Source organism: Erinaceus europaeus, chromosome 20 (assembly GCF_950295315.1).
Source record: "Erinaceus europaeus chromosome 20, mEriEur2.1, whole genome shotgun sequence".
NCBI lineage: Eukaryota > Metazoa > Chordata > Mammalia > Eulipotyphla > Erinaceidae > Erinaceus > Erinaceus europaeus.
In genome coordinates this window covers 27,699,567-27,720,159 of record NC_080181.1, presented here as the reverse complement: position 1 = coordinate 27,720,159, position 20,593 = coordinate 27,699,567, and the positions used below count along the sequence as shown (strand labels likewise).

Here is a 20,593-nt window from a genome sequence, read left to right as displayed (position 1 = left end):
AAGGTGAAGCTGCCCCGGTGTCCCACCTCACTCTCCTATGCATGACACCGATCTCCTGAGGAGAGTGTGTGTGGTCGAGTACTAAAGTCAGCACAAGTGGCAACAACTAGTGTGGAGGCTTAAACATTTAAGCTGCTCATACTTCTCTCTGTTTTTCTCCCCCTCTCCACTCTCCCTCTTCCAGCCCTGGCTCCAAAGCCTAGTTTCTCTCTGGGTCAAAGGTCGCAGGCTCTCTGAGGTGGGACAGCAAACCACAGTAAAGGTTAATAGACACTTGAGATTCTCAGGCTCAAGGTACTAGACAGAACTGGCTGTTGGGTTCCCCATCTGGTATGTTGGGACACAGTGTGATTGGAGGTGGCGGGGGGTGTGAAAGTGAGTGATGACAACAGTTTGGGTGCTCAGAGTCGCTCTGGTCCCAGGCCACCTTGTGCGAGTCACTGGGAGGAGATGAAATACTAGAGGGCTGACCTTCATGCAGAGCATAGAAGATGACAAACACACTCTTCATGGGCCATGAAGGGTCCTCGGTGTCCCTTGGTCTCAGGTGTGATAGCAACTACCCACATGACCTGTGTATACCTTAATCCCCCCCCCCCCCCAGGTCTGGGCATCTGGGTCTCCAGGAAGGCAAGATCTTACCTTTCTGAAGCTCCACTGATTCTTTTGAAGGCAGAAATGAGGGGGAGGATGGAAGCTGCCCTCTCTGCCTGGGCTGGTCAGTGAGAGCCATGGAAGAAGGTGACCTGGTCAGCTAGAAGGGGGGGCAAAGGGAGGGTGACAGAGGTAACCCTAATTTCATTGTGGGGAAACTTCTGTCCTGTGGCTGGGGGTGGGGATGGGGCTGCGGATGGGCCAGAAGAGAAGGGGCAGGATTACCCTGGGGTGTCCACACAAGTGCCATTGGCTTGGGGAGGTCCTGGGCTGGGAGGAGGGATGACTTTTCCACTCCACAGAGCCTGAATGGCTCCAGGGCCTCCCCAACAACTCCCTCGGCTAGTCTGAGCCTCCCACTCCCAGCTCTGCTGTGTCCCTGCTCCTAGAAGCCAGCGGAGGAGGGAGGCAGTGGGGGCGGAGCCACTTACTGGGAGCCCGTGTTCTCCCAGGACCCACCCAGTGCCTCAGGCGGGTCCTCCCGGTCCTGCTCAGCCTCCACCTTCAGCTCTGCTTCAGCACAGCCCTCGGGCAGCGGGGGGCTGGGCAGGAACTGCAGCAGCCGGCCTTCCCGCTTCATTTCCGCCAGCTCCTTGGCACAGCAGCTGGGTGTGTTGGTCTCGTAGGTGTCGTGGAAGGTGTTGTAGTCCACTTCATAGAAACCCTTCTCCAAGGTGAGGACGGGTGTGAATCGGTGGCCCCAGAGCACCTCTGTATCCATGTAGGAGCTCCTGGCTTGACAAGTCATGCCTGGGGGCAACAGAAGGTATGTGCATTAGGAGTTGAAGGAAGTAAGCATCCACACACCCACCCATCCATCCAGTCATCCGCCACCTACCCACCTTTTCATTCATCCAGTTATCTGTCCAGGTATCCATCCATCCACCCACCCACTCACCTATCCGCTCATCCAGTCATCCATTTTCCTACCCATTAAGCAATTGTTGAACATCTCCTTTGTGCTAAGCATGATGGAATTACAAAGTTGAAACAAAATATATAGGTCATGAGAGCTGGGCAGTAGCGCAGTGGGTTAAGTGCACTTGATGCAATGCGCAAGGACCCGCAACAGCAAGGACCGGTGTAAGGATACCGGTTTGAGCCCTGGCTCCCCACCTGCATGGGGGTCGCTTCACAAGCGGTGAAGCAGGTCTGCAGGTTTCTATATTTCTCTCCTCCTCTCTGTCTTCCCCTCCTCTCTCCATTTCTCTCTTTTTCCTATCCAACAACAATATGAACAATAATAATAACGATGGTAAACAACAAAGGCAACAAAAAAGAAAAAAATAGCCTCCAGGAGCAGTGAATTCGTGTAGGCACCAAGCCCCAGTGATAACCTGGAGGGAAAAAAAAAATCTAAAAAAAAAAAAATACAGGTCATGCACTTGGACTGGATTTGCACCAAAGTAAAGGACTTGGGAGGTGGGGACATGATGGCAGAGGAGGACCTAGGTGGGGGGGCTAGAGTGTTATTTGGAAAACTGGGAAACGTTACACACATGTGCCAACTACTGTATTTTACTGTCAACTGTTAACCATTAATCCCTCCATGAAGAGGGGGAAAATGCAGGTCATGTGTGGGAGGAACTCAAGATATGGTGGTAGCAGAAAACAAGAAGTTAGCAGCTTAATGCCCTTGCATGCCTGAGGTCCTGGGGGCCCCAGGTTCAGTCCCTGGCAATGCCACATGCTGGAGCCAAGTAGTATTCTGTTCTCTCTCTCTTTTTCTAGATCTTTAATAAAAGCAAACAAGCAAGGATTGGGGAGATAGCATAACAGTTATACAAAAGAATTCCATCCCTGAGGCTCTGAGATCCCAGGTTCCATCCCCAGCACCACCATAAGCCAGAGCTGAGCAGTGGTCTCTCTCTTTCTGTTTGTGTGTGTTGTGTTTTCTCTCTTTGTGTTTTTCTTCTGTATATCTTTCATTACAATAAATAAATTAAAAAATAAAAGTAAACAAACAAATCTTTAAAAATCAATATCCAAGATTCTGGAGTCTTTTCCTAGAGATAGAAGTGACTAATTCTGGATTGCTGGGCCAAGGGACATTATTCCTGAAACTAGCATTAAAGTCTAGAAGATTGGGGTTTGAATGAAGAGAAACTCAGTGTGGGCACATGCACGGACACTGACAGGCAGTGAGAACACAGGACGGCCTTTCCCCAGTAAACATGTATGGATGGAAACCTCCTCTTCTCCCTCTCTCTCTCTCTCTCTCTCTCTCTCTCTCTCACACACACACACACACACACACACACACACACACACACGCACACATGCACACACAGCACACATGCTCCTTGATTTGAACATGCTCCAGTGCCTGCATTCCCCATCCACTTAGCCCTTGATGTGTGTTATTTTTAGATATTGCTGGTTCTCCTGAGAGTAAGGGCAGCTTTGTTTATGGATAAGGAAGCCGACGAACTGCCAAGCTTTGGGTCATAGGAAGCAGCTTTCTGGTGTGTGATCTTCGGCCAAGGAAGAGACCACCTTGTCCTCTTGGAGGACCAAAGGAGAGGCCTGCTTTGACTTCCAAGTTTGGGCTCTCTCTGCCAGAAGTGGCATACAAGCCAGACTGGGGTCAAAGGCTGCTTCACTCACTCCTGTCCTAGTTGTGACCCTAGCATACCCACCCCCCTGTGGCCCTCAGGGATGCCCAGGAGACCATTTATCTATCTATCTATCTATCTATCTATCTATCTATCTATCTATCTCTTTTTGTATTAGATAGGACATAGAAAAATTAAGAGGGGAGGGGCAGACAGAGAGGGAGAGAGAGAGAGACACCTGAAGACCTTCACCTTCTGTGAAAATCCCCCCCTGCAGCTAGGGAGTGTGTGTGGGGGGGGTTCAAACCTGGGTCCTTGTACATAGTAATGTGTGTGCTCAAGCAGGTGTGCCTGGCCCCTGGGGAGGTATGGCTTTCTTAGCTGACATCACTGACCTATCCTTTCCTTTGCAGTCTTGGAGGGGAGCTTAGATTCTGAGCCCGGCCCTGCACCAAGGGCAGCGTGACCTGAGAGCTCCCTGTTGTGTGAGAGGACTTCCTGCATCCCAACTGTCCTTGACTGGAGGGTCCCCTGGGGCAGCCACCATATGCTGCCTGGCCAGGCTCCTGTCCTTACAGATGGCTGTGCAGTGCCCCCCCACCCCCCTGCCTGGCCCCTGGGGTCAGTTCTACTGGATCTAAATGGAAAGTTCTGACCCAGTACCATCATTCCAAAAAGATGAGGGAGTTTTTGTAGTAGGTTATCTGTATTTTAGGGGTTGTGGGGTGTGAGGACAAAGTTCTGAATTTGGAAGTGAAAGACCCGGTTATGAACACCTTCTGTCTGCACCATACAGTGTCCACATCTGTCAGAATGGAATGTGCTTGCAAGAAGTAATAAGCAGGGCTATATTACCCATTCCTCTCTTTCTTTTTAAAAATATTTATTTATTCACTTTTTGGTGCCCTTGTTGTAGTTATTGTTGTTGTTATTGATCTCATCATTGTTGGATAGGTCAGAGAGAAATAGAGAAAGGAGGGGAAAGAGAAAGACAGAGGGGAGAGAGAAAAATAGACACCTGCAGACCTGCTTCACTGCTTGTGAAGTGACTCCCCTGCAGGTGGGGAGCCGGGGCTTGAACTGGGATCCTTATGCCGGTCCTGTCCTTGAGTTTTGTATCACATGCATGTAACCTGCTGCACTACCACCTGACTCCCCACGTCTCTCTTTCTGTGTATGTACATGCTTTTCCTTTTCCTGAATAAAACTTAAAATGCATGGTGGAAAAAAGGGGGGCGTCTGTGGCCCACCTGGTAGAGCACACAAATCACACTGCACAAGGACCTGGGTTCAAGTCCCCAGTCCCCACTTGTAGGGTGAGGGAGCTTCACAAGCAGTGAAGCAGTACTGCAGATCTCTCTCTCTCTCCTCAATTTCTCTCTGTTTCTAACCAAAATAATTTTTTTTTTTTAAAGTTTAAAAAGACCCCTCTTATCCTATGGTTTTGTTAAGGTCTCTTTTTAAAATAAATTTAAAAAAATTTAAAGTTCAAAAAGAAATAATGAGCAAATGGATGATTCTGGACTTTAATTAGAATTCATCAGTAGGGCCAGGCCTTCTGCAAGGTAAGCAAGGTGGAGCCAGTAGTCTGTCACATAAACCACTAGGAGGGTCTCTGCTTGGCATATGGGAGAGTGATGTTGTTCTGTGTGCTTCTCGGCTTCCTCAGAGAAGTTGAGGGGCTGACTGTGCGGGTCAGAGGAGTGGGTTGCCAGGGCAGCCCCTCCTACAGGCCTGGAGAACAGATGACAACCCCAAAAGGAGTTTCGGTGACTTTGGGAATTCTTTAGCTTGGGAAAGGCTGTTTACTCTCCTCCTAAAGTGATTCACAACATCCAGCAGCTCTGTATTATTTTTAAATGTATGTATGTAATGAGAGAGAGATAAGAAGAAGAAGGAGGAGGAAGAGGAGGAGGAGGAGGAGGAAGAGGAGGAGGAGGAGAAGAAGAAGAAGAAGAAGAAGAAGAAGAGGAAGAAGAAGAAGAAGAAGAAGAAGAAGAAGAAGAAGAAGAAGAAGAAGAAGAAGAAGAAGAGGAAGAAGAAGAAGAAGAAGAAGAGAGAACCAGAGCATTACTTTGCCATCTGTAGTGCTGGGATTGAACTTGAGACCACAGGCATGCAAGTCCTGCACTCTACCACTGAACCACCTCCCCTGGCCTTGGCAAAGTTTGCTGAAGAGATCAGCTCCCCTTTGTTAATCCCATGTTTGTCCACAGAACTCCTTTGGTGTAAACATCTATCTCCTCCATGACAGGAAGCAGGAGCCTAGTAGGCTATTGCAAATAAGTGTCAGCTTTGGGGACCCCCTGTCACGATCTGCACCCTGGTTCTATGCTTTCACCACATTTGCTTATCTATGCTAGTTCCTTTTTTCCTTTCTTGATAGCTTTTTTTTTTTTTTAAATGTTGATAGAGACAGAGAGGTAGGGGAGGCAGAGAGAGAGACCACAGCACCAAAGCTTCCACAGTGTGACAGGAGAAGGACTCATATCTAGGACACACAGATGGCAAAGAAGTGCACTGCCCAAGTGAGCTAGTTCTCTGGAAACCGGTTCCCCCCTCCCCACTACAGCACAGATCAGCTCTGGCTTATGGTGGTGCCAGGGATTGAACCTGGGACTTTAGAACCTCAGGCATCAAAGTCTGTCACATAAACCTCTGTGTCTCCCACCTCATGCCCTTTCATTTTATTATTATCTATAACTTAAGAAAAACTAGTTCATAGAGAATAAGTGGGAGTGGGGAGATAGAATAATGGTTATGCAAAGAGATTCTCATGCCTGAGGCTCTGAAGTCCCAGGTTCAGTTTCATGCACCACTGTAAGCCAGAGCTGAGTAGCGCTCTGATCAGGGGGTGGGGGGGAGCATAAAATGAGACACTATAGGTTGAAATGTAGAATGTCCCTGGACATGAAGAATGTTCAATAACCATGAGCTCTTGTAACTATTCCATCTTGATTAAAACTACTACTTAAAAAAAAAAAAACTTTATTCACTTATTGGATAGAAATAGCTAGAGATCGAGGAGTGAGGGGGATATAGAGTGGGAGAGAGACAGAGAGACACCTGCAGCACTGCTTTACCACTTGCAAAGCTTTCCCCCTGTAAGTGCAGACCTGGGGTTTGAACCTGGGTCCTTGCACACTGTAACATGTGCACTCAGTCAGGTGAGCCACCACCCAGCCCCCAAAACTACTCCTTTTCAGACCACAAGGACTTGAGATCCTACCTCTGATTCTCTGCCAGTAATATCTGTCTTTTGCAATCACAGTGACCTAAGCTGGGGGGTGGGGGTGGTCTGGTGAGGACCAAGGAGGGTCAGGCGTCTTACCTGTGGCCTCCACCATCCCTTCTAGAATGACCACAACTTCAAATTCTTCCTGCCCCAGCTGAGCCCGGGACATCTCCCAGAAAGGGCTCTTCTCGTTGATCTCGTGGGAGATGATGAGTGGGGACACCAGGAAGAGACGGTCATCGCCGGTGTCGAAGCCCACGTTGATATCGGTCTGGTTGAGGGGGATGAACTCGCCTTCCTTGGTCTGGCGGGACTTGATGAGCTTGGCCCGGATGGAGGCCTCCACGATGTGCGAGTTCCGCAGGTCGCCCACCCGGAACATGAGGCAGAGCTTGTCGTCCCGCATGGAGATGACCGCGTGGTTGGAGAACATGAGCGTCTCCGCCCTCTTCTTGGGCTGGCTGATCTTCACAAACATGCAGCCCACCATGAAGGCGTTGACGATGGAGCCCAGGATGGCCTGCACCAGCAGCAGCACGATGCCCTCGGGACACTTCTCCGTGATGACCCGAAAGCCGTAGCCGATGGTGGTTTCTGTCTCGATGGAGAACAGGAAGGCCGACACGAAGCCGCTGAGGTTCTCCACACAGGGGATCCATTCCTGGTCCCCCACGTGGTCCAGGTCACCCCGGATGTAGGCGATCAGCCACCAGATGAAGCCAAAGAAGAGCCAGGTGATGGTGTAGACCATGGTGAAGACCAGCAGGTTGAAGCGCCACTTGAGGTCCACCAGGGTGGTGAACAGGTCGCTCAGGTAGCGGTAGGTCTCCTGGACGTTGCCGTGGTGCACGTTGCACTTGCCGCTCTTCTCCATGTAGCGCTGCCGAGGCTTCTTGCCTTCCGCCAGCAGGCGCGTGTGGTCGGTGGCGATGTAGTCACGGGCCTGCTTGGGGATCTTCTTGGGGTCCCTGGGCAGGCCTCCGATCTCCATGTCCTGGCTCATGGCGTTCCTGGACGCGCCAACCATAGCTGAGGAGAGTTGAGTCGAAAAAAGACATCATGAGGGAGTCGGGCGGTGGCGCAGCGGGTTAAGCGCAGGTGGCACAAAGCGCAGGGACGAACGTAAGAATCCCCGTTCGAGGCCCCGGCTCCCCACCTGCAGGGGAGTCGCTTCACAGGCGGTGAAGCAGGTCTGCAGGTGTCTGTCTTTCTCTCCCCCTCTCTGTCTTCCCCTCCTCTCTCCATTTCTCTCTGTCCTATGCAATAACAACGACATTAACAACAATAATAGCTACAACAACAATAAAAACAACGAGGACAACAAAAAGGAAATAAATAAATATTAAAAAAAAAGACATCATGAGTTTGGCTTATGTGTGGAATCTAGAGAACGAATCCACAGGAACTTGTGGGGAAAGAAACAGAACCAAACTGTTTCTAAGACTTTGTGAGAAATATGCTTATTATTTTTAGGGGGATGGGAGGGTGGGGGCACAGAACTTGGGTGGGGGTGTGTGGTTGTGGAATTGTACCCGGTAATCTTACAATCTTGCAACCCACTATTAATCACAAATGATAATAAGAAGAAAAAGAAGGAGTAGGAGGAGAGGAAAAGAAGATGTTCTGGGCCCCTGACTCGAAAGACTTCAAGGTGATTCATTAATATACAGAGAAGTTATGGCGTACATACTCAATGGAATACCACTCGGCAATGAATAAGCAGTTCTGCCATGCACAATAGATATAGACAGACCAGGTGAGGATTATGCGAGGTGGAATAAGCCAGACAGAGAAAGACATACACTGCTTTGATTTCACTTCTGATATACAGCTTTACACCTGGTACATAGAAAAGGTAGATAAATGGGAGCCAGGGCGATAGCGCAGCGGGTTAAGCACAAGTGGTGCAAAGCTCAAGGACCGGCATAAGGATCCAGTTTGAGCCCCCAACTCCCCACCTGCAGGGGAGTCGCTTCACAAGCGGTGAAGCAGGTCTGCGGGTGTCTGTCTTTCTCTCCCCCTCTGTCTTCCCCTCCTCTCTCCATTTCTCTCTGTCCTATCCAGCAATAATGACATCAATAACAACAACAATAAGTACAACAATAAAAACAAGGGCAACAAAAGGGAATAAATAAATAAATATATTAAAAAAGAAAAGGTAAATAAATGAGTAGGGTAGTGGCACACCCTATTGAATGAACACATTACCCTGTGCAAAGACCTGGGTTCAAGCCCTGGCTATACCCATCTATAAGGGGGAAGCTTCATGAGCAATGAAACAGGTCTGCAGGACTCTGTCTTTACTTTCTATTCCCTTCCTCTCCTTTCAATTTATCTCTATGCTATCAAGTAAAAGGGGGAGGACAAGGGGAAAATGGCCTCCAGGAATGATGGATTTCTTCTGCAGGCACTGGGCCCCAGCAATAGACTTGGTGGCAAAAAAGAAAGGAAGAGAGACAGAAAGAAAGATAAAAGGAGAAAGAGAGAAAAAGACCACGCAGCTGTGAAGAATAATGAACCCACCTTCTCTGACCTATTTTGGATGGAGCTAGAAGGAATTATGTTAAGTGAGCTAAGTCAGAAAGACAAAGACAAGTATGGGATGATCCCACTCATCAACAGAAGTTGAGAAAGAATAACATAAAGGGAAACTCAAAGCATAATAAGCATATTTCTCACAAAGTCTTTGACTGAATTTGGAGTAGGGCACCAAAGTAAAAATCTCTGGGTTGGGGGTAAGGGCAGATGTTTGGCTTCACTGAAGGAGTGTGTGTGGGGGGGAACACAGTCTTTTGGTGGTGGGAATGGTGTTCATGTACACTCCTATTAACTTGTAGACATATAAATCACTATTTAATTAATATGAGAGGGGAAAATTGAATGTCTCCAACTTTTCAATGGGCTGAGTCTTTGATATGCTGACTCTCTTAAAAGCTTAGCCCAGGGAGAACAGAAGCAACCAGTGGCACAACTATATACAAATCATGTCAAAGGGCATAAATTATGGTGATGTTGTGTATGATACAGCAAATCCTAACAAAGGGATATTTCAAAGTTAACCCAGTTGCCAAATAATGTGATTATAGCAATAACAGTCTATTGCCTTCTTAAACCCTAAGACAGCAGGAACTTCCTGCTTCCGCTATAGAGCCTATATTTCCCCCAGTCCTGGAACCTTTAGGGTGGGGCTCACTTTCCTGCATGCTGCTCTCAATTCATACCAAATGATATTGCAACTGCCGATCCCAACCTAATCAATGCAATGAGGACCACCTCAGCATGCTTCACTTCAGACTGTGTCCAGAGATGTCAGGCATGGAATGTCAACCCTTCAGCCTCATTCCTTGAGTGAGACTTTTCTTTCCATAGGATTCTCTAATTTCATTTCAGGTAGTTCACTTCCTAACAAAGTCCCAAAGCCTAGATATAGACCAGGTCCCATGAGTTAGGGCATATGTTCACAGGTATCTATAAATTAGGGCAAAATATATACCTGAAAGCAAAAGTACATGATAGTCTGCAGTGAGTCAGTATAAAGTTCATAATGAAATAGTGTCTACTTAGATACCCTCCTCACCTACTTCCTAGTACACTTCCCTCACTTCCTTCAAAGCTAACCTTATCAAAGCAAGGACAGCAAAAGCTGAATAAGGGCAAGAGACTAGCATAAATAATGACCCTAGTCACTATTAGGCCACCCCATCAGCTGGGGCCCTAGTCGGGGAATCCTGAGATTCTCAAACAGACATGATGGGCCTAGACCTTGAATAAATCCCTCTCCCCAATGTTACCAGTCATCTATATCAGGAAGAACACAATAAACCCCTTTGTGGGGCCCCATAGGACCTTGCCTTCAACTTGGATCAACGGTAGAGAATGTTCCATTCTCCAAAGGGAGGCTGGAGAACAGACTCTATGCTCCACCTGAGGAAGATGGGTTCTGAAATTGGGGCAGCTTGGAATGTTCCTACTCATGACCATAGAATGTGAGCTCAGATCTACACAGATGCAGAGGTCACATAGGCTCCTAAGCTGAATATGGGCCGCAGATCACATCAAATTGATGGGGTTTATAGTCAACAATATTTATACACCTTTCCCATATTTGGGAGTTACTCTTTTTCCTGATCCAGCTTTCTGGTCTTTTTTCCAGCCATGACATCATCTCCCCAGACAATAACTTGGATCCACCTGCATGTAAGATTTCAGTTCAGGCTCAGGGAAAAACAAAATGAGTATAGTCACAGGCCCTTTGGAATATAATTAAAATAGGCCTACTAGCTATCTATAAAATGGAGACCTTCCAACACTGCATCTGCACTATTCCAGCCTTTGGGTTCATGACTGGTCAACAATTTGTTTGGCTTTATATGTTAACTCTCATTTTCAGCTACCAGGTTCCAGATGCTAACATGATGCCAACCAGACTTCGCTGGATAGATAACCCCACCAATGTGTCCTGGAGCCCTGCTTCCCCAGAGCCCCGCCCCACTAGGGAAAGAGAGAGGCAGGCTGGGAGTATGGATAGACCTGTCAAAGCCCATGTTCACTGGGGAAGCAATTACAGAAGTCAGACCTTCCACCTTCTGCATCCCACAGTGACCTTGGGTCTATACTCCCAGAGAGTTAAAGAATAGGAAAGCTATCAGGGGAGGAGATGGGATACGGAGTTCTGATGGTGGGAATTGTGTGGAGTTGTACCCCTCTTATCCTATGGTTTTGTCAATGTTTCCTTTTTTATAAATAAAAAACTTTTAAAAAAGAAAGAGAAAAAGGCAGATGAGCAGGTGAATTAAATAAAGCAAGAGTATATTTAAGGACTAGGAGACCAATTTGTGGTAATTAGGCGGAAAGGGAGGAGTTCAGCTAAGGGTGAGGGGCTTAAATGAGGACAAAAATCAATGCACGTGATGATTTGTCAAGGCAGCCACCTAAAACTTATAAAATGTTGGAATGTAATGACACAACAATTAGAAAAGAACACTTCCACCACTGTCCTCTCAAAGGCCTCTCATCTAGTGCCTAGGGCCAGATCAGGGGATACTCAAAGGGCCCTTGTTTTCTTATATTATTTCCTTATATTCCCGGGGCCTTGCACAGGTTCCTGCATATAATGGAAGCTCAAGAGCTGTTTGTTGAATCCATAAATGAATGGGTCCCTGTGCAAACTACACATTAAGTGCTTAAAGGATTTAAAGAACATCTGGGAAGCGTTTCAAACACAATCACTGCAGTGATTCATTAACCGTCTACTATAGTCCACACATTAAACACAGGACCTTCGCTGGTTCTCACCACAATGGCCCATTGGAATTTGATCTTGTAGACTCCATTATGTAAATTCTGCGCTGTTTGTTTATGCACAGGCTGGTTGCCAAAGTCTCCCCTCCCCCATCATGAATAATGAATATCAACTCTGCAAGCACACAGTTTTGTGTCTGTGCTGTTGGCTGAAATGTTCCGCACACACACACTGCACACAGCCTGATCCGTAACATACATTTATTTATTTAATATTTAAGTACATATGGGATAAATTTGTGAGAAAATAAGAGCCCCAGAGAGAATGTGTGGTACTCGGGTCAGCAATGGCAGAGCTGGCGTCTCTGCTCAGTCTGTACTCTTTCCTTTGTATTTCCGGCCTTCCATCTTTGTGTCCGAGATCTTAGCAGCAGACAGAAGGGGAAGGGGCTTGTGTCCGATTCTACCACTGTGGAGTCCCTGTCTACGGAGCACTTGCCAGGGAGGGAAATTACTGTGTGTACCCTGCACTCAAATGTTGGGTACAGCAGCAGTTCTACACCTTCTGAGAGATTGAGATGGACAGGGTATAAAGCCCCAACGTGTTCAAAAGGACTGTAAACTTGTGCGTGTTCTAGTAAAACAAACATTCAGTGGTCCAGGAGGTGGCGCAGTGGCTAAGGCACTAGACTATTAAGCATGAGGTCCTGAGTTCAATCCCTGGTAGCACATGTGCCAGAGTGATGTCTGGTTCTTTCTCTCTCCTATCTTTCTCATTAGCAAATAAATAAGACCTTAAAAAAAAAACATTCAAAGAGCAGGAGTGGGGGGAGGGTCTAGTGGTGGGAGCTGGAGGCTGGGGGAGAGAGAACCGGGCAAAGGAGGGCAAGGGGTCATCGGGCAGCAAATTCTAATTAAAAGATAAATAAGTCCTAGAACGACAGCATGCAGTGGGGTGACCCTAGTTAACAATAACACCTGAAAGTTACTGAGAGGATAATTAGATTACAAAATCAGAGAAAAGTTATAATGGTGTGTGGTGATAGATGTCGGTTAGACTTGTGGTCATTTGACAATCCATGCAGATAATATGTTGGATACTTGGAGCTCACAAAATGTTATCTGTCAATTCTATAGTAATAATAATATAATAATAAGTTTGTAAAGGTTGTGGAATGTTTTTGGAATATAGGCTTTTAAAAATTCACCCAGAAGGGGGGACTGAGGTGGAGGGTGATGCACCCGTTAGAGCAGACATGTCGTCATGCCCAAGGACTCAGGTTCAAGCCCCTGTTCTCTGTTTGCAAGGTAGTGTGTGGGGGGGGCGGCTCCATGAGCAGTGAAGCCCTTATGCAGGTGCTTTTCTCTCTCCCTGCCTCTGTCTCTTCTTCCCTCTCAATTTCTTTCTGTCTCTATCAGCAAAAGAAAGGAAGAAGGGAAGAAGGGCAAAAATTGGCTCTGGGAGCAATGGATTTGTTATGTAGGCACAGAGCTCCTATGATAACCCTGGTGAAAAACAGAAACAAACAAACAAACAAAAAAACACACCCAGGGCTGGGGAGGTAGCTTGGGATTTAAATATATTAGGCCCTAGGTTTAACCAGTATTGCATATTCCAGAGCTGAGCTGTACTCTAGTCTCTCTCTCTCTCTCTCTCTCTCTCTCTCTCTCTCTCTCTTCCTCCTCCTATCCCTTCCTCCCCCACTCTCTCTCTCTCTCTCTCTCACACACACACACACACACACACACACACACACACACACACGTAATACATTTTAGAAAACCACTTAGAAACCTGTAATACAATAACAAATTTTCTAATAATCTCTTCATATCCATTTAAAAATGTTTTTAGACTCTGACAGAGCTAGGAAAAACCACAAGTTTCTGCAGCTAACAATAAAAGTCTAAATTTTGGACAGTGGTATACTGGGTTGAGTACACCAAGGACCCAGATTCAAGTCCCTAGTTCCCACTTGTAGGGTGGAAGCTTCATAAATGGTGAAGCAGTGCTGTAAATGTCTCTTTTTTCCTCCCTCTGATTGTCTCCCCTTCCCCTCTCAAATTTTCTCTGTCCTGTCAAATTAAAAGGGGGAGGGGAATAAGGGGAGAGGTAACAGCCACCAGGAATAGTGGATTCTGTGTGTAGGCACCGAGCCCCAGAGATAACCCTGGTGGCAAAAAAAAAAAAAAAAAAAAGCAACTAAAATAAAGGTCTGGATTTCTCAGTATTCATGAGCCAGACACTGTGCTTAGATATGCGTATCTATCTGTTTACTCAGTCTGTCACAGAACTATGAGACAAGTCCTGCCGTTGGGCTCCCACTTTTCAGACAACAAACAAACAAACAAACAAGCAAAACAACAGCAACACAAAGTTCAGCTAGTGACTTTCTGGGCTAGACTGTGGCTCTAAGTGTATTCTGCTCCAGCCTGGCACTTCGCATTGTCCTCCACGCAATGACTCCGACTTGGTCAACTGCTTCTTTCAGAATATTCTACAAGTTGCTGATTCTGGGAGAAGTCACCTGTGGGGGGATACTGTAGTTCAGCACTTCATCTTTTGCTCTTTCTTTTTCTTTTCTTCTTTTTCTTCTTTCTTTTTTTTTTTCTGCCTCCAGGGTTATCGCTGGGACTTGGTGTCTGCGCCACAAATCCACTGCTCCTGGAGGCCATTTTCTCCATTGTTTGTTACCATTGTTGTTATCGCTGTTGTTGTTATTGGATAAGAGGGAAAGAAATTGAGAGAGGAGGAGGAGAAGGAGACGGTGGGGCAGGGGAGAAAGACACCTGGAGACCTGCTTCACTGCTTGTGAAGCAACCCCCCTGCAGGTAGGGAGCTGGGGGCTTGAACTGGGATCCTTAGGCTGGTCCTTGCGCTTTGTGCCATGTGCACTTAACCCACTGTGCTACCACCCGGCCCCCATCTTTTTTCTTTTCAATACTGCATTTCTTTTTTTTTTTTTTTTTTAAAGATTTTATTTATTTATGAGAAAGATAGGGGAGAGAGAGAAAGAACCAGACATCACTCTGGTACATGTGCTGCCAGGGACTGAACTCAGGACTTCATGCTTGAGAGTCTAGTGCCTTAGCCACTGCACCACCTCCTGGACCACTTCAATACTGCATTTCTTAAACTTTTAAAAATATGTTCATTTATTTATTTTGGAGAGAGAGAGAAATTGAGAGGGGAGGGAGAGATAGAGAGCAAGAGGGACACCTGCAGCACTGATTCAACATTTGTGAAGCTTTCCCTCTGTAGGTGGGATCTGGGAGCTTGAGTGTGGGTCCTTGAGCATTGTAATGTGTGCACTCAACCAGGTATACCACCACCCAGCCCAACACTTCATCATCTTTCTAATCAAGTTTATGCTGACTTCTAAGGTCATCCTGGTCCTAGGAAACTACTCCTGTAAAACAACAACAACAACAACAACAATAACCTGGGTGGGTGGTATATAAGCCATCAAAGCAGCTGCTTCACTGGCCACGGGAAGCCACAGGATACCAGCAGGCCTTTGCCTCTGCTGGCTGGCTGGCGGCAGTGATTTCCAGACAATCTTTGCAATATATTAAAGGGTCATCAGAAGGGCCGCTTGTCTCAGACATCCGTTGGCCATTTCCCATTCTGCATGCAGCCACCTGCTCCCTCACGTGGTGGTTCTGAAGATAAATGAAAGCAGGAGGGAAACGCTTGGTGCAGCCCTACAGAATCACAGGCATGACTGTGAGACTTTATTCTGAAAACCCAGTCAGAGATGTTCTCCTGGGGACCCCAGCTGTTAGAACCCAGATGGGGCTCTGATCTGCATGTTCAGTGGACTCCCCCAGGCTGCTGAGGCAGGCGGGCATAAGGCCACAGAACGTGTCACAGGCCAGGGTTTCCAGGAAAGCACAGCCTTGCCCTGCTCTCTTGGAGGCTGAGGGCTTTCTGCTGATTTTCTGCACTGCTTCCTCCTGCATTTTTAAGCACACTTTCAGACATGGAAGGAGATCTTGCTGTACTAGAAACAGGCTAAGGGTTTCTAGGACATCTGAACCCAGATTGGAAAAGCTTCTTGTGTGTCACAGCCAGAAGGAGAACTTTCTGGCTGGCTGGTACTGAGCCAGGTCTCTAGGAGTGTCGAAGTCATCTGAAGAGGACAATCCTTCCTCAGCTCTGGGGGAATCTGGGGTCTACCTCAGTCCCAAGAAAACTGCACTGTGATCTACAGAAAAACAGCTGGTGTTTCTTTGGTCTCTGTTTTCTTACCTTTTCTTTAGAAAAGTAAAATAACCCCTCCTCTCTCCATTTCTCTCTGTCCTATCCAACAACAACGACATCAATAATAACTACAATAATAAAACATCAAGGGCAGCAAAAGGGAATAAATAAATATATTTAAAAAAAGAAAAGTAAAATAATATTTCCTCTCCCTCCATTTCTGCTAACATTAATGTAAATATAAGTGTAAATGTCAGTATACATTTATTCCTCAGGTCTTTGGATTGAATTTTATTTCATGAATGTGGAACTTCATACATTCACTAATACCAAAGAGCAGTCTCCTGGTCCCAGTGGCTTAATTTTTAATTTAGAGAATAATAGATTGAGGGGGGTAGGCAATGGTGTACCGGGTTAAGCACATATAGTAGGAAGCTCAAGGACCTGCACAAGGATCCTGGTTCAAGCCCCCGGCTCCCCACCTGCAGGGGGTCACTTCACAAGTGGTGAAGGAAGGTCTGGAGGTGTCTATCTTTCTCCCCCTCTATCTCTCTCTCCCCTCTCAATTTCTCTATGTACTATCCAATGGGGTGGGGGAAATGGCTACCAGGAGCAGTGGATTCAAAGTGCAGGCACTGAGCCCCACTGATAATCCTGGAGGCAAAGAGAGAGAGAATGAGAGAATGAGAGATTGAGAGAAGAGACATCACCGCACAGCAGTGCCACTCATGATGCACTCCCCCACCCCGTGCCGCCAGTGCCATGTTTCTTTCTACCCCGTGAGTTTTCTCCTGGTCCTGAATTAACATTGAACGTGGTGTCTCACGAACTCTGGATTAAAAATGGAGAAAAAGCCACAGGGAACATCCAAGTCAAGTACTGAAAGTCCTTAGCTTAGTGGGTGATTTGTAAGGTGAACATCCAATTGACAGCATGGTACCTCTACCGCCCAGAATCCTTCCGAGACTAAGCAAAGGATTCATCTTGGAAATCTTGACATTCAGTGTTTTGAGTCCATCAAGTCAAAAGGGTTTCCAAAAGGATTTTCCAGGACTATAGAGCAGATGTGCTTCTTTCATCAGATTTTTCAGGACCCCTTCTGGTAACCCCTTCTGTGCTCAGCATGTGCTCGCTGAGGAGCTTCTATAGTTCAGCTTCTGCACTAGGAGTGGGAGATCAAGCAGCGAGGGAGATAAGAGCAAACCTAGCACTAGTGTGTTTTGTGTTCTACAACAGGAGCTGCACTGTAGCATTGTCCACTTTGAATCCAGGGTCTGTGCAAGATCCCTATGGAGGCGGAGGCAGGGGGGAAAGGCCTTGGCCTGACTGATACGCTGAGTCTGGTAGCTTCTCTGTAGGACCAGAGAAAGCACAGACTTGGGCAAAGCCTGAGAAGTCTCAGCAAAGCCCTTCCCCCTCTCTCTCTTTTCATCCTCTCCTGTGTCCATGAACATACAGGGAAGCTGGGCTGAGACACGACTGACTGGAGCTCTTGGGAAAGAGAGCTAACGTTGAGCAAAAAAGGTTTAATCTCTTGGATATCAAAACACAAGTGGAGAGAGCATCAAAGAGGGACTATCAAGGGAAGCTATTTTAGGTGAGTCTTCAGTGAATATGACATCGGCTTAAGTGGATCTCAGTATTACAAACCCCCTTTCCCTGTGGAGAGAACTCTGTGTTGGGGGGTGGGTGGAGGGGGCTGCTGGAGAGGCTGAGGTGTCAGGGACTTAGCAGCCTGATAGGGACTGTACTGTGGGGGTGGGGTGTCAGCTGGGGTCCCTTTTGAGACCACTGGGCAAAGTCTCACTGCAGATTGAGTTTACTGACTGGGGAAAAAAAAAAGGCAGGAACACGTCACCTCAGCAGCTTCCTCCTTTTTCTCATGTTTGCTGGGGGAATGTCTGAGGTTTGGGACATGGGGAGGGGGCTGGAGGGAGTAATGGAGGGTGAATCTCAGTCTGAGATTCGCCTATGATTCTACATGAGGCTCTATGGCTATGCTGAGCACAGTGCTCCAAATTGGCTGGCAAATAGGCTGCCCCGGCCTCAAGGTAGGCCCTTCAAGGTTGCCATGAGTTGTAAAGGCATTATCTGTAGAATATACAGTATACCGGAAGTCGGGAAATAGCACACAAATTGCAAAGACTGGTGTAAAGATCCCAGTTCGAGCCCTCGGCTCCCCACCTGCAGGGGAGTCGCTTCACAGTCGGTGAAGTGGGTCTGTAGATGTCTATCTTTCTCTTCCCCTTTCTTTCTTCCCCTCCTCTCTCCATTTCTCTCTGTCCTATCCAGCAACAACGACAACAATAATAACTACAACAATAAAAAACAACAAGGGCAACAAAAGGGAATAAATAAATATTAAAAAAAAAAGAATATACAGTATACCATAGGTGTGAAGAGTAGACAACGCTTGAAAGCAGGCGGGATTCTCTGATCCACTCTCTTGATTTGATTCCTGTACCCCTGGGGCACACACTTTGTATGGGACCCTGGACTTGGGGGTGGGGTAGGGTGGTCACTCCCATGACTACGTTATGTTAGGCCACAGTGACTTTAGGAATGAGAGACTAGGGCTTGGGGAACAGCATAATGGCTATGCAAACAGCTTTCTTGCCAGAGGCTTCAAGCTCCCAGGTTCTTTCCTCAGCACTACCATAAGCCAGAGCTGAGCAGTGCTTTTGGTAAAATAAATAAACTAATTTTTAAATTTTTTATTTATTTTTATTATTGAACAGAGACAGAGTGGACTTGAGAGGGGAGGATGAGAGAGAGATCCTTAGCTGGTCCTTGCACATTGTGCCACATGTGCTTAAATTGCTGCGCTATCGCCCAACTCTTGTCTTTTTCTTCTTAATTTTTTTTTATTTGACAGGACAGAGAGAAGTTGAGAGGGAGGGGGAGTTAGAGAGGGAGAGTGAAAGAGTACCTATAGCAAAGAATACCTATAGCGCTGCTTCACTGCTTTTAAACCCCCCCCAACCCTTGCAGGTGGGGACCAGGGGCTTGAACCCAGATCCTTGTGCATGGTGATGTGTGTGTTCAACCAGGTGTGCCACCACCCCACCTCTTGAGCACTTTCTAAGAGTCTTCTGTGTTGTTCCACCTTGAGTTACAGACTGTTCTGGCACTCAATCCTGGGGTGTTTCTCTGGAAGGAGGAGCCTGGACCTCAGACGTGGTTCCCAGGAACAGTGGGACTAACAGGAGGCTGTGCCTGAACCCCTTTTGACAAAGGAAGGGGTCAGCTGGTGACTCTGGCCCCCCAGATGTTATCTGTACTCTACCCATCCCCCAACATGGACTGGCTGTCCTCAGGGACCAGGCCTGGTTTCCCAGCTTTCAACATTACCAACCCGTAAAAACAAACCCTCAACAAACTCTTAGTGCATTCTGAGGTTTAATGGTTTTACCATTGATCTTAGTAGGAGTAAATCTTTAAAAACCCACCAGGTATTTCATTTAAAAACTTGATCTTTTTGTAGCTGTGTGTTCTTATCAGTGGAGTCTTTAATTCCTGTTTTTTTTTTTTTTTTTTTTTTTTTTGGTTTTTCAACCCAACTTAAAAATCTCTGGGTAAGGGCCAGTGAAATAGCTATGTGCACAACCCAGGTTTGAATCCACCCCTACTGCACTGAAGAAAGCTTTGGTGCTTCTCTCTCTCTCTCTCCCTTCTTTCCTCTCTCTTTCCTTCTCCCTCTGTTTTTTTATCTCTAAAAAAATATTCTGGGTGAGGCTGGGTGATGGTGCAGTGGTTAAGTGCATGTATTACCGTGCATATGGACCCAGGTTCAAGCCTCCACCCCCTCAACTGCAGGGGGAAAGCTTCATAAGTGATGAAGCAATGCTGCACGTGTCTCTCTGTGTGTCTCTCTCTCTCTCCCTTTCTATCTCCCCTCCCTCTCAATTTCTCTCTGTTCTAGCAAATACAATTAATGAAGTTTAAATTTAAAGAGACTAGACAGTGCTAATTAAAAATATTCTAGATGATAGCATTTTAGGTACTAAGTTTGAAAGCCCACTGGAAACTGGAGCAGGTAGATTCATTCGTATGCTCAATCCCAGAATACCCAGTGAACAGTAGCTGTAGATTTCCGTTATGTGGAGTTGTAGACATGTAGGAAGGGAAACAGGATTTCACTGACTTTTCTGTATGGCCCAGCCACTGGGATCCTGTTAAAATGCATATTCTGATTCAGTTGATCAAGGGTTCTTCAACTCTGCATTTTTTTTTCAAGGAGTTTCTTATAATGAAGATGCTGATCTTACCACTTGTGTCACCTGTGCTCAGCTGGGATGCATGCCACACCCAGGTACCTGACTCAGGGTCTTCTAACAGGCCACCCAGATTGAGGGTCACAGCTCTGCTTCCTGCTCTTGAGGAGCCCAAGGTATCACAGGGGTACAAAGAACGAGACCTGTGCAACAGAGAGGACCAGTGAGACAGGCCCAGTCTGCAACGAGGCCCTGACAGGACAGAAGATTCCGGAAAGACTGACAAAGGAGGTGACTGCAAGTGGGCTAAGACAAACCTTCTTACATGGCTATTCTCTGACATGATAGGCAGAGCAACAGTAATAATTGCTCACATGCTGAACCCTCATTCTGTGCTGACTCTGAGCTGGGCATCTTTCCTGCACTGACTCACCTAACAGTCAAGCAGATCGATCAGGTCTGTTTCAGCAGCCTCATCTACAGACCACAA

At 46.8% G+C, this 20,593-nt stretch overlaps 1 protein-coding gene across 1 annotated transcript in view; it reads right to left on the bottom strand.

Moving 5' to 3' along the window:
- Positions 1-319: 319 nt before the first annotated feature.
- The window catches only part of KCNJ5 (potassium inwardly rectifying channel subfamily J member 5), a 33,411-nt gene continuing 13,137 nt past the window's right edge, over positions 320-20,593 (bottom strand). The window contains exons 2-3 of the mRNA XM_007539499.3: positions 6,541-7,473; positions 320-1,404 (exon numbers count right to left, since the gene is read on the bottom strand). Coding sequence (XP_007539561.1) covers positions 1,082-1,404; positions 6,541-7,471 — 1,254 coding nt within the window. The 5' untranslated portion in view covers positions 7,472-7,473 and the 3' untranslated portion in view covers positions 320-1,081. The remainder of the gene's footprint in view (positions 1,405-6,540; positions 7,474-20,593) is intronic.